The sequence below is a fragment of the Trachurus trachurus genome, assembly GCF_905171665.1.
Source record: "Trachurus trachurus genome assembly, chromosome: 5".
Taxonomy (NCBI): domain Eukaryota; kingdom Metazoa; phylum Chordata; class Actinopteri; order Carangiformes; family Carangidae; genus Trachurus; species Trachurus trachurus.
The window spans coordinates 6347666-6358617 of record NC_139896.1 but is presented as its reverse complement, the minus strand read 5'-3'; the positions used below and the strand labels follow the sequence as shown (position 1 = coordinate 6358617).

At 41.3% G+C, this 10952-nt stretch overlaps 1 protein-coding gene across 1 annotated transcript in view; it reads right to left on the bottom strand.

Annotated features, from left to right (window-relative positions):
- Nucleotides 1–424: 424 nt before the first annotated feature.
- Nucleotides 425–10952, bottom strand: part of elmo2 (engulfment and cell motility 2) — a gene marked incomplete at its 3' end in the record, with an annotated part of 32614 nt that continues 22086 nt past the window's right edge. Inside the window, exons 13-23 of the mRNA XM_083971828.1 lie at nucleotides 9928–10050; nucleotides 8781–8900; nucleotides 8556–8660; nucleotides 8363–8471; nucleotides 7971–8107; nucleotides 4934–5097; nucleotides 2826–2938; nucleotides 2630–2737; nucleotides 1812–1894; nucleotides 1647–1724; nucleotides 425–625 (exon numbers count right to left, since the gene is read on the bottom strand). Of these exons, the coding sequence (XP_083827954.1) occupies nucleotides 425–625; nucleotides 1647–1724; nucleotides 1812–1894; nucleotides 2630–2737; nucleotides 2826–2938; nucleotides 4934–5097; nucleotides 7971–8107; nucleotides 8363–8471; nucleotides 8556–8660; nucleotides 8781–8900; nucleotides 9928–10050 (1341 nt within the window). The remainder of the gene's footprint in view (nucleotides 626–1646; nucleotides 1725–1811; nucleotides 1895–2629; nucleotides 2738–2825; nucleotides 2939–4933; nucleotides 5098–7970; nucleotides 8108–8362; nucleotides 8472–8555; nucleotides 8661–8780; nucleotides 8901–9927; nucleotides 10051–10952) is intronic.

Genomic DNA, 10952 nt, shown 5'->3' with positions numbered 1-10952 from the left:
CAGGAATGGCAGCGACTCCCATCCGGCTTGACTGATCAAATGAGCCTCACTTTGTCTATAAAGTGCTCAAATGATCTAATTTGCAGGTTTGTACAGCTTCTTCTGTTGTTTAAAATCTATAATCATCATCAGGCATGATTTATTTATTTATTTTTAACTGGAGGCTGCACCCCTGCTCTGTAACCGACCCCGACCTCTGACCTCTGACCTCACTGTGAAGCTATAAACAAAAGTCTTCTATTTGACGAACCGCACGGCATCACAAACACAGAGAGGGAGAGAAGTTTCTCCAGGGATCTGAAACTAAAACAAAACAATTCAGAGTCGCCGTCTCTGGTGAACACACTCATGCAGTGCAAACACACACACACGCACACACACACACACACAGACGCACACACATTCACACATTAACACGCACATCTCAGCTGTAGTTGTAGGTGAAGTTATACGAGCTAGGCTCCTTCGGCACGGGGGGCGGGGCTTCTGGGATGGTGATGTTCTCAAGGTCGAGGAGGCGGAGCTTCATCTCCATGCTGATGAGAGTATCTAGGTCGCTGCGCGTCAGGTCACTGCCCATCTCTCTGCCCAGCAGCGCACACAGACCGTCAGTCCAGATGCAGTACTGCTCCGGAGACACCACACACAAACACAAACACACACGAAGAAACACACACACAAACAGAGGAGCATCCATGAAGGCTGAGACAGTGTCATCATCATTAGTCACAGTAGAGAACAGTGAATTGGAATAAAAATAGAGTGATAGAAATTGAGAAAACACGCTTTTTGTTGGTTAATATTAATAATAATCTAAATCTGAGTGGTTTTACTTTAAAGGGATACTTCACCCAAAATCGATAATTCACCAATCATCTACTCACCGTCATGCCAAGGAAGGGTTTGGAGAACTTTCAGAGTCATCAAAACGCTTTAGGAGTTCCAGGGGGGGTCCGGCTGGCAACGGGTTTTCATATAATGGCGGCGGATAGAGTTCACTTTTGAATGGTCCAAAACACACACTATGAAACATCCAGATACCTCCATACTGCTCGTCTGTACTGACCCAAGTGTCCTGAAGCCGCCACATGGAAAAGCAGTATGGAGGTATCTGGATGTTTCATAGTGTGTGTTTTGGACCATTCAAAAGTGAACTCTAAATTCTCCAAACCCTTCCTTAGCATGACGGTGAGTAGATGATTGGTGAATTATCGATTTTGGGTGAAGTATCCCTTTAAGTAGCATGAATTGTTTGGACACTAGGGGGCGGAAGAACAAGCTCTGGAAGCAGCTGCCTGTTCACTAACTTTATTAATCATCTGAACTGTTTTTTTTAGCCACTTGATGAATACTGGTCCAATATTCATGCACTTTTCTCTATGTTTGGTCTCCTCCTCCAAAAACTGAGGCACATATCTGGCTTTTTTTTTTAGCCACCAACTGCTCCACTATATTCAGTTAGTTGCTAAATATCTGTTTGGTGCTGTTTTTCATAATCTTCCCTGCCTGTGACAGTGAAGCAAAACAGAATTTGCAAGTGAAAAAACTAAAACAGCTGAAAAACTGTCCTGAGAGGAGCTGCAGAAAAAATTTGAATACTGCTGTTCATAAACATCACTGAAAAATGACTGCAGCCTTGAACTTACTTCGTACTTGTTGGGTGCGACAAAATTGAGCGTCTCATCTGGATCATAGAGGACGGAGAAGGCCAACTCCAGCACCTCCTGACAGAAACAGACGGGTCATAGAAAACATGAAGGTAACAGAGTGACTGGAGTGACAATAATAAAAAAGGTAGAACATGAAGTTACCTTGTTTTGTTTCAGAGCACTTTTTTCCTTCATGTGAGGACAGTCCTTCCCGGTCACCACAGACTTTATATCTGATACAGGAACTAGGAGGAATGCAAAAAAACAAAACAAGTTGTGTATAATCTGTGTGTGTCTACTGTTGGAAGATAAAGCTACTTGCAGAAACACAAGGCTTCCTTAACCCTCAGGTGACCCCTGATTTTTGGCAAGGAGTTTCAGCATGAATGTCCATTTTTTTGGAACAATGGATAAAGCACCTGTCAAAATTCTTTTTTTATTTTGTTGACATATTACAGTCTCATTTTATCACTCTCTAAATGAGAAAATATTGTCACCAGCCCTAAAAAAAAATCTAATTTCGCCATGTTTTTTGGAATAAATCAGGCTTTGAATGATATATCAACAATCCCCTCTGTAAAAACCTTCAGAATATAGACAGGAATAAAAAATAATAAAATAAAAACAGAGTAGTCACTGACAATAGAGAAACTGTGTGTTTTTGCAACAAAAACAACTGGTCAGGAAGGGGTTAAACATTTTGAAACCCATGTCAAAAGTGATTTCCATGTTTAGTCAAGACCCAGCCCTATATCACAAATTTCAATTTATTGTAACTTTAACTTTCTTTATTTTACTGTTATGTATCTGTTGTGCAGCACTTTGGTAACTTTGTAAAAGTCTAAAATGTGCTATACAAATAAAGTGGATTGGATTGGAAATATCTTGGAAGTAACTGATGTCTAAATGTCTCTCACTATAGGTGGACATTTTTGTCACATTTTGTGGATGTGGTAAAAATTGAGGGTTACGTTTCTTACTTTTGTCGCTAAGGAGTTCAAACGGCACTTCGCCCTGAGGAGACTCGTCCAGGTCGCCGTAGTGCAGCACTTTGTGATTCAGTGAGAGTCTGCAGAACCAAAACTTCTCTACAAGAGGAGACGACGTTTAGCTGATAATCAACAGTGAAATGTGTGAGTGAATAAATACGACGGAGGAGGAGGGGGGGTTGTGTACCTTGCCTTCGGCGGTTCCCCAGCTTTCGGAAGCAGCTGCCCTCACACAGCCGGTTGAGTCGCTGTTGCTTGATGAGCTCCAATATCTCAGGTTGAATTCTCTCCCGCAGCTCGCTGCAGCACAAACACAGCGTGAGCAACACACAACAACACGCAACAACACACACACACACTCTAACGTCTATAATACTAGACTATTTACTACTACACTGCCCGAGCTGAGCACAGACTTGAGCATCACTCTCGTCTGTTGCTAAGAGAACGGTAAAAGGCTCAATCTGTAGTTGCTAAGTGATGTAATTTGTCAAAACAACATTAAAGGTTGAATATGTAGAATATTTATTAAAAGCTATATTTTTTCAAAAATAATACATCCATGGGGCCTTTAGAGGGGTACAGAATGAAAGTATTGCTTTTCCACAAAAAAAATTTTTTTAGTCTGAATTATTATTTTTAATTTTTTTGACGGGCTCGACAACTGACTATCTGTCAACGTTCTGTTTACATTCGTACCTGCCCGTAGCCGACATGTGGCTCAGTTCTCCGCTGTTTTCCTGCCTCCTCCCGGTCCTATGCGTTTGTTTCCAACCAGGCCTTTTTAATAATCAATCGGTGGATCAATGGATTATCATATACTTGTTAGGATGGGTGTATTTGTGTAGTCTTATCTGTCATAAACACGTTTATCGTCGCGGACTTTCGGTGCCACGGAGCTCCTTTTTTTTTTTTTTTTCCAACTTGACGAGAGCAGTGACAGCGGAGGCTCTGAGCAGCAGCGGTGTGGAAGGCAGAGAGCCTCCACTCTCCCTGTAACAAGCTACAAGTCATTTATTATGCTGTTAATGACGGTAAAAATGAAACATAAGGTAAATATCCTGCTTAAATCTCCTCCTCTGCTGTCCTCTGATCAGAGCGGAGTCCCTAGCAACGGCCCGTTTTACCTAGCAACGGTCTGGCAATCGACTGCTGGAATTCTTTTTCTGTTGTTGTTCTTGTATTTCTACATAGTCAACCTTTAAGTGAAAATCTAAAAAAAAGAAAAATGACTGAGAAAAAGACCAGAGATGCAGAAACAACAGTAGGGCTGCCATGATCATGAAACTTTTAGTTGACGATTAACTGCCATGATTGAAGTGTCTTTTTCTAATCGTTTTGTACCACTATTATAGTATACACCTGAACATAGTTTAATAATACACATACACATTATGTAGAAGAAGAAGAAGAAGAAAAGAAGAATCCATGATGCTAATGTCAACAGATGCTCATCGAAATGTTGTCGTCAAATATTAGAAATAAACATTTTGTGGCACTTCACTCATGTGTAATTAAAGGAGAATTCCGGTCATTTTCTAAGTAACAGTGCGACCATAGGAAAAAACCTAAGAAAAATATGTGCAGACCGGACCTATTTAGGATGGGAAAAAAGCAGTTATATTCATATTCATGCTTTTTTCCCATCCAAAATCTTTTTTTCCACCTAAATCCATCATTTTTTGTCTTTGTATATGGTCCCAAGCTCGACATTCAACTAGTAAGGTCTACCCTGGAAGCTAGAGTAAACAGACGTATGTGATAAACACACACGTTAACACTGCTCTCTCATATTAACAGAGTTATGGACACTCAGTGTTGTGTGATAAGGAACTGGTGGATGTTGTAAAAGCATGTGTAGTGATATTTTGAGCAGTATATAGAAGCCAAAGTCGCGGTTAGAAGAACTGCCCCCATTACTTTCTTTGCTATTTAACTGCAGTGTAGCGGTGTAGCTAGCAGGAGGAGAGCCAGGTCCGGGCTGCACATATTTTTCCCGGATTTTTTCCCATGGTCGCAGTCGGGGACTTAGAGCTGTAGAGCATTACTTAGAAAATGACCGGGATTCTCCTTTAAACCATAGAATAGTGATGATGTCATTAAAAGAGGACCAGTCAGAGCTCAAACGATGAGAAAACGGTGATGGAAATTCGACATTTCTGTTAGTTTCATCCATTTTTTTGAATGAAAAACGATTTCAACAATTATGAAAAACGATCGAGATCAAGTGTTGATGTAATAACTGTGACTGACGGGCCTGGCGGAAACAGAGTCGGCGCAAAAACACAGACTCACATGATGGGTGGAGACTGGAAGTCGTCCTGACTCATCCTCTCCGACTGGCGCAGACGCAGGATCTCCGAGTAGTTGAGGCCTCGCAGTTTGTTCTTGAGCTGATCCAGAGACGACGGCTTCATCGCCAGAGCTCTGGTGATCTGCTCACGCACCACCTGCATCACCTGCACACACACAGACACACAAATTGTTATTATTTTTTGTATATTCATGAATAAGCAGAGCCCCATTACATATAAACTGATAAAAGAAATGAAATGAAATGTAAACACAGCATGAGTGAGGAACAGCTCCAGATCTACCTGCATTAGATTTTAGTGAAACATTATTTTCCCATTTAGATTCTCTACAGTCGTCTTTCCCCATCTACAGCCCAGGCATCAATATTTAAAATACACTAAACGCTCCTTAGCAATTGATTTTTGTTCATTTCACCGACAGTCTAGATAAGTGGTGATTGACTTAAACGGCTCATCTGGACGTATGAAGTATCTTCAATTGAAATAGAAGGCACTAGGAATATAATTGTAATGTGTTATTTGACAAGGTAATTACCTTTCTGGTCGTACACAGCAGCAGCAGCAGTATTTGTTTTGTGTGTGTGTGTGTAAACGACAATGAAAATGACATTGCTCACGTTCGTACTGTACGTAGCGAGCCTCGCCTGGACAGATGTTGGGTGTTTGGTAATTAGGGTCACCCACTGTAAACAAGCTTCTCAACGCTTCTCGTCGTCTTTGCTTTTCACACAGAAATCACTTCACTAACGGCGTGTGATGACATCCAGACTCTGTTTTTCCTTACAAACTAATGAAATGCACTTTGAATAAAAAAAATAATTAAAAAAACTTGACGAAAGTAGAGTTGTTGCTGTTTTGACACTCAAAGTTCAACTTTTTTTTTTTTTCCAGGCCTCTTCTTTTAAATTAGCTGTGAATTCACAATTTAATTAAAGATTTCAAGGAAGCACAGGCAGACATGTAGTTGGCATATTTGGCTGTTTGGCTCTTGCAGCAAAAAACACCGAATAAGATCCTTATTAATTTCTCTTTTTTTTAAAATCTTTTTTAACGTTCAGCACATTCCTTTGGCAGCTTCCTTTGAAGAGGCCTAAACAATTACAGTGTATTGTTCCTGTTTCATTGCTCTTCTCTTTTAAAGAGTTCAGGGCAGTGTCAGCAAACATGTAAAAGTGAAGATTTTATTCTATAACAAGTTCGGCTCGACTTTTCTAATGGTTGTCATCTCCATTGTTGGGAGAGCAGTGATTTCAGAAAGTATTCAGACCCTTCACCGCTGAATCTGATGTCCATAAGTTTTCAGCTTAATAACCCTTCATGGCAAACTGAGAGAGAAGTTTTTTAGATTTTTAAAAAGGGCATCCAGACACTTCAGACACTTAGCTCGCTGCTCGGTCGACACCTTCTCAGCTGCAATTACAGCTTTGACTCCTCTTGGGTAAATCACTGGTTTTTAAGATACAAGATGCTGCCACCGCCGCCACCGCTCTTCACCGTCAGCATGAGAAGTCGCTGCTGTTTGACCAGACAGGAGCTCGCTTTTTTTGTCCTCAAACTCCTTTAAATATATTGTGACAAACTCTGAGCAGCTGTCAACCCCAGAAGGAGTCCTCATGGTGGTTTCATAACTTTTCACATTTAGTTCACATCTATCGAGGTCACAGCCACAGCTCGGTCCTCTACCCTTCCCCCGATCGAGGCCTCCAGTCCGCACTAGTTCATCCTGTATGTCATCTACAGACACAACCTTGGATTAAAGTGGCTTTATATATTTTTTTTTAAATCTAGACATGCTGCAGTTGAGTTGAGTGAGTTGCAGGATCATCACCTTACACACATGTGTGTCCTTTCATTTGTCACAGGTGCACTTCAGTCAAGCTCTCGACACATCTCAGGTAAAAAGAGGCAAACACCTGAGTGCACCTGAGACCTTGAGAGCCACAGAAATGAATCTGAATAGATGACAGGTTTCAAAACACACTGTCAGGGCTGTGGGGCCATTTAACCCTTGTGCCTGATCCTCATTTAGGTACAGATTTACCCGATGAGGCTATTTTACTTCTCCTCTGATGATACATACCAAATATTCAATTAATTTCAGACTTTTAACCCCTTAAATGCCAGTATATAGGGTCCTTTGACAAAAGAATGTCATAGGACTGGTATAATCCCACCCCAACAAATCCAGTTTGCATTCAGTATATTGAAAATACCCCCCTTTTTGTGTTCTTTTTGAGCCATTTTTTTGTCATAGGACCCTATATACTGGCATTTAAAGGTGTACAGAAATGGCCGTTTGTCCTGTTTGTCGCGCCGAGTTGTCACGAGCTGCAACACGAGTTTACCCGAGTAAGGAAAACGAATTTGATTGGTCGTTATCGAGCGGGCGGGATATTCAAAGCTTGGGACGAGCCCGAGCTCCGTGTGTGTGTGCGTGTCTCAGACGTTTGAATGACGTATGACGGATCCAATATCAGTGGCTGGTGAATCGTGTACAGGCTGACGTATAATCCGTGCGCCTGCATTATCCAATGCGAAAAAAAAAATACACACTTTCATCCCAGATTTACTCAAAAATAGAATTTTGCACAAAGTTTGGCCTACAACGTCTGAAAGATGAGTTATCACATTAATTTTATGATCCAGAGTGGGCTCAAATTCAGTTTTCTTTTCTGTACACCTTTAAGGGGTTAAACGTCTGAAATTAATTGAATATTTGGTATGGATCACCAGAGCAGAAGTAGAATAGAAGATAAACTGGAAAAATACATATTTTTTCTGTGGACACTTCTTTTGTAATTCCAAAGTTAGTGGAAAAAACGATGACCTTTTACCAAATTTGATGGCAATAACCCGAACTACTGCGAGAGAATCAAGTATCTAAAAATGAAAATTGACTTTTTTGTCCATTTCAGGCACAAAGGTTAATAAATTCAAAATGACACAGGGGTCTGGATACTTTCTGTCTTTCTGTTATAGAAATGATTATGTATAAAAGTGCTTTATTATTGTCTGACCTTGTTGAAGTCCTCAGCGGTGGCCCTCATCTCCTTCCAGGTTTTGTTGAGCAGCTGGATACAGACACAGAAGAACTCCTCCCAGGCCCGGTCATGGGTGAAGAACATGGGGTGGTAGTCGTTACAGCCCTCGTTAGCTGCATTAACAAAAAGAGTCCACTTGTAAAATGTATTTTAATTAAAAAAGTCACATCACCTGATCCCATATCTGATGTCATATGAAATGTGTTTTTGTCTGTTTGGTCTTGTTTTCTGGCTGGGAGTCAAACTGTGGAGGCTGCAGTTATGTTGTGTTATGTTATGTTCTGCTTCAACCACTGGAAAACAGATCAATAAAAAACAAAACAAAAACAGCTGCTCCTCTTATCAAACACAGATCTACCGTAACTTACGCAGCTCTCCAACCTGGAGGATCTCGCACAACATTCGGGTGAGTTCGATGGCACACCGGCCGAAGGGACATTCGTGTTTGTCCTCTCTGCTGCTGTTCTCCAGGACGATCTGTCAACAGGTAGGAGACGTGTTAGTTACAGTAGGATCGTCGGATTTCTACGCCTTTTGTCGTGCAGAGGCGGAAACACTCACCCTGATGTAGGTGTCCTGGTGAACTTTGGCCAGGTACAGCATGTTGTCCAGAGCCAGCATCCCTGGAGGAGTCTGAGTGAAATCCATGGCCGGGTTCACATGGTTCTGGGAATGAAACAGAGAGGTTCATTCAACTTTAACGTGTTTTTATTTAAATCTTTTATTCGGATGGTTTTAAAAGAACCACCACATACAGATACACAACCAAAAGAAGTGGAGACTCACAGTGAAACCCAGCATCTTGTAGTCCTTGGTGTACATGGCCTTCCTCTTCTCTGTGCCAGTGGGGTCGTTTTCTCCGTCGAAGGCGATTCGACGCAGCTCGAAGATGATGTCCCTCTGAGCCTGAGCCACAGTTACACACATCATCAGCACAGACAGAACAACTCTTAACATGACAGCAGGAAAACAATAAGGAAAACCAAACAAAGGTTAGGTGAACCAGGCATCATACACTGATACATGTCCCATTCATGCTTTGGAGAAGTGTTCCTTTTGAAAGTTGTACCTTATTATGTGCATTTAACCTGTTTGTTTCTATGTTTATTCCTCTCTCACCCCTAGAAGTCTGATTTAAAGGGATAGTTCAACATTTTTGGCAAATTGGCCCATTGCCATAATCCCTATAGTCTTAATTAATGTGAAAAAACTGCCCCCGACGAGAACGTGCATCAGTTTTTGCATGAATTTACCTCTAAAACAACTCTGTCTAGTAATGTTCTGTTATTATCTCATAGCGTGGTGAATGTGCAGCTCACAACTTGTCCACCAGAGCGTTTTGGAGTTGTTGGATTGGGTTGTACTTTATTGTCCCGAAGGGAAATTAGTTTTGGGCTCTGAGCCACTGCATACACAAGACAATACATACGAGACATTCATACAAAGTACTTTCACACCTTTAACACGCAGTCAACACAGTGAAGGGTTTTGGAGTTGTTGGATTGTGTATTTGATGAGTTTGATGAGAGAAACCAAGAAATCCCATGAGCCTCCGTAGTGTAGCTCTGAGCAGCTCGCGGCTCTGCTCCGCCGTTCTCAAAATAGGTTGCACCGACAATTAAAGGTAACAAACCTACTGCTATGACTATAGGGATTATGGCTATGGGCCAAATTGCCAAAACGTTGAACTATCCTTTTAAAGATGTGCAGTCTATGGCTCTAAACTAATCTATGAAATAATCTCTCTGGAAAGGAAATCCTTGGTGGGGTCTGAAAAAGTCAAATTTTTTTGAATTTTCCAGGACATTTGACTGTTTTTCTCATTTTCCATGTGTTTTCTACATGACTGGAAAACTGGTCAACCATTTTCCAGGTTTTCCAGGAACACTGGAACTCTGTCAGGGAACGCAGCATTCTTCAATATCTTCTTTACCTGGTCATTTGGATCCATTTTGGTCATCATCCGTTCCTCCAAAAGGTTAAAAGTCAGGACCTGCAGCACATACAGCTGGTGCGCCATCTCTGCTTTGATTGGCCGATTTCCTCTTATAACGTGCTGTTAACAAGAAAAGAAGGGACTTGGAGTTAAGAGCAGAGTCTGTGCATCGATCAGAGAGCAGGACATTAGATTACACAGCACTAAACAAATCTTCCCCTGAAACATCAAAGGGAAAAAGTCGAATGAATTCTCTAAAGTCTGCGAGGTTTAGACGGTCACCTCATCACCTCGTTTTACGGACCTATCGGCTCAAAGCGAAATAGATGAAGCTGATTTTGGCCTTAGAGCAGGTGATAAGACCGACGCTGTGCTCATCCAGCAGGTAACCAGGTCTCATCAAACAGTCCGTCGGTCAGAGCTCGGCACCACTCCAGGAATGTTTCCCTGTCGGAGGAGGAGGCAGCAGCGTCTTCTTCTTCCCCTCTCTGACATTTGGAGCCGGTTCAGTCACTTCCACTTCCAGATGGTGCCAGAGGGAATTATTTTTTCCGAAACAGATTTCGTTCCACTTCACGGACTTCATGCCACATCACATTTGCTGGTTCTGTGTCACAGCTCTCTGCATGAGTACATATTTTTCACTTTCTGAACTGGCTCGGAAGCATCCAGCCCCCGGTGACCGGCCAACCCCCTGGAAATATTTAGTGTTTTATAATTTGACGCCTATCTCTATAACGCATTACAACCATACTTATGAGTTTATAATGAGTTATAGCACTGTATAACTATAGTTATAAACACTCATAAATGATCATAATGCTTTGTAACAATAATCATAACACACTATAAAGCATTTATCATGACTTATAAGGTCAGGTATTATAATACTATACAATGCCCGCATCAATAATATGTTATAAATAGAGTTATAATGTGTTATAATTGGCTAATAAATGTGTATAACTATCATTATGAACACTCATAAATTATCATAAGGCTTTATAACAATAAACATAACA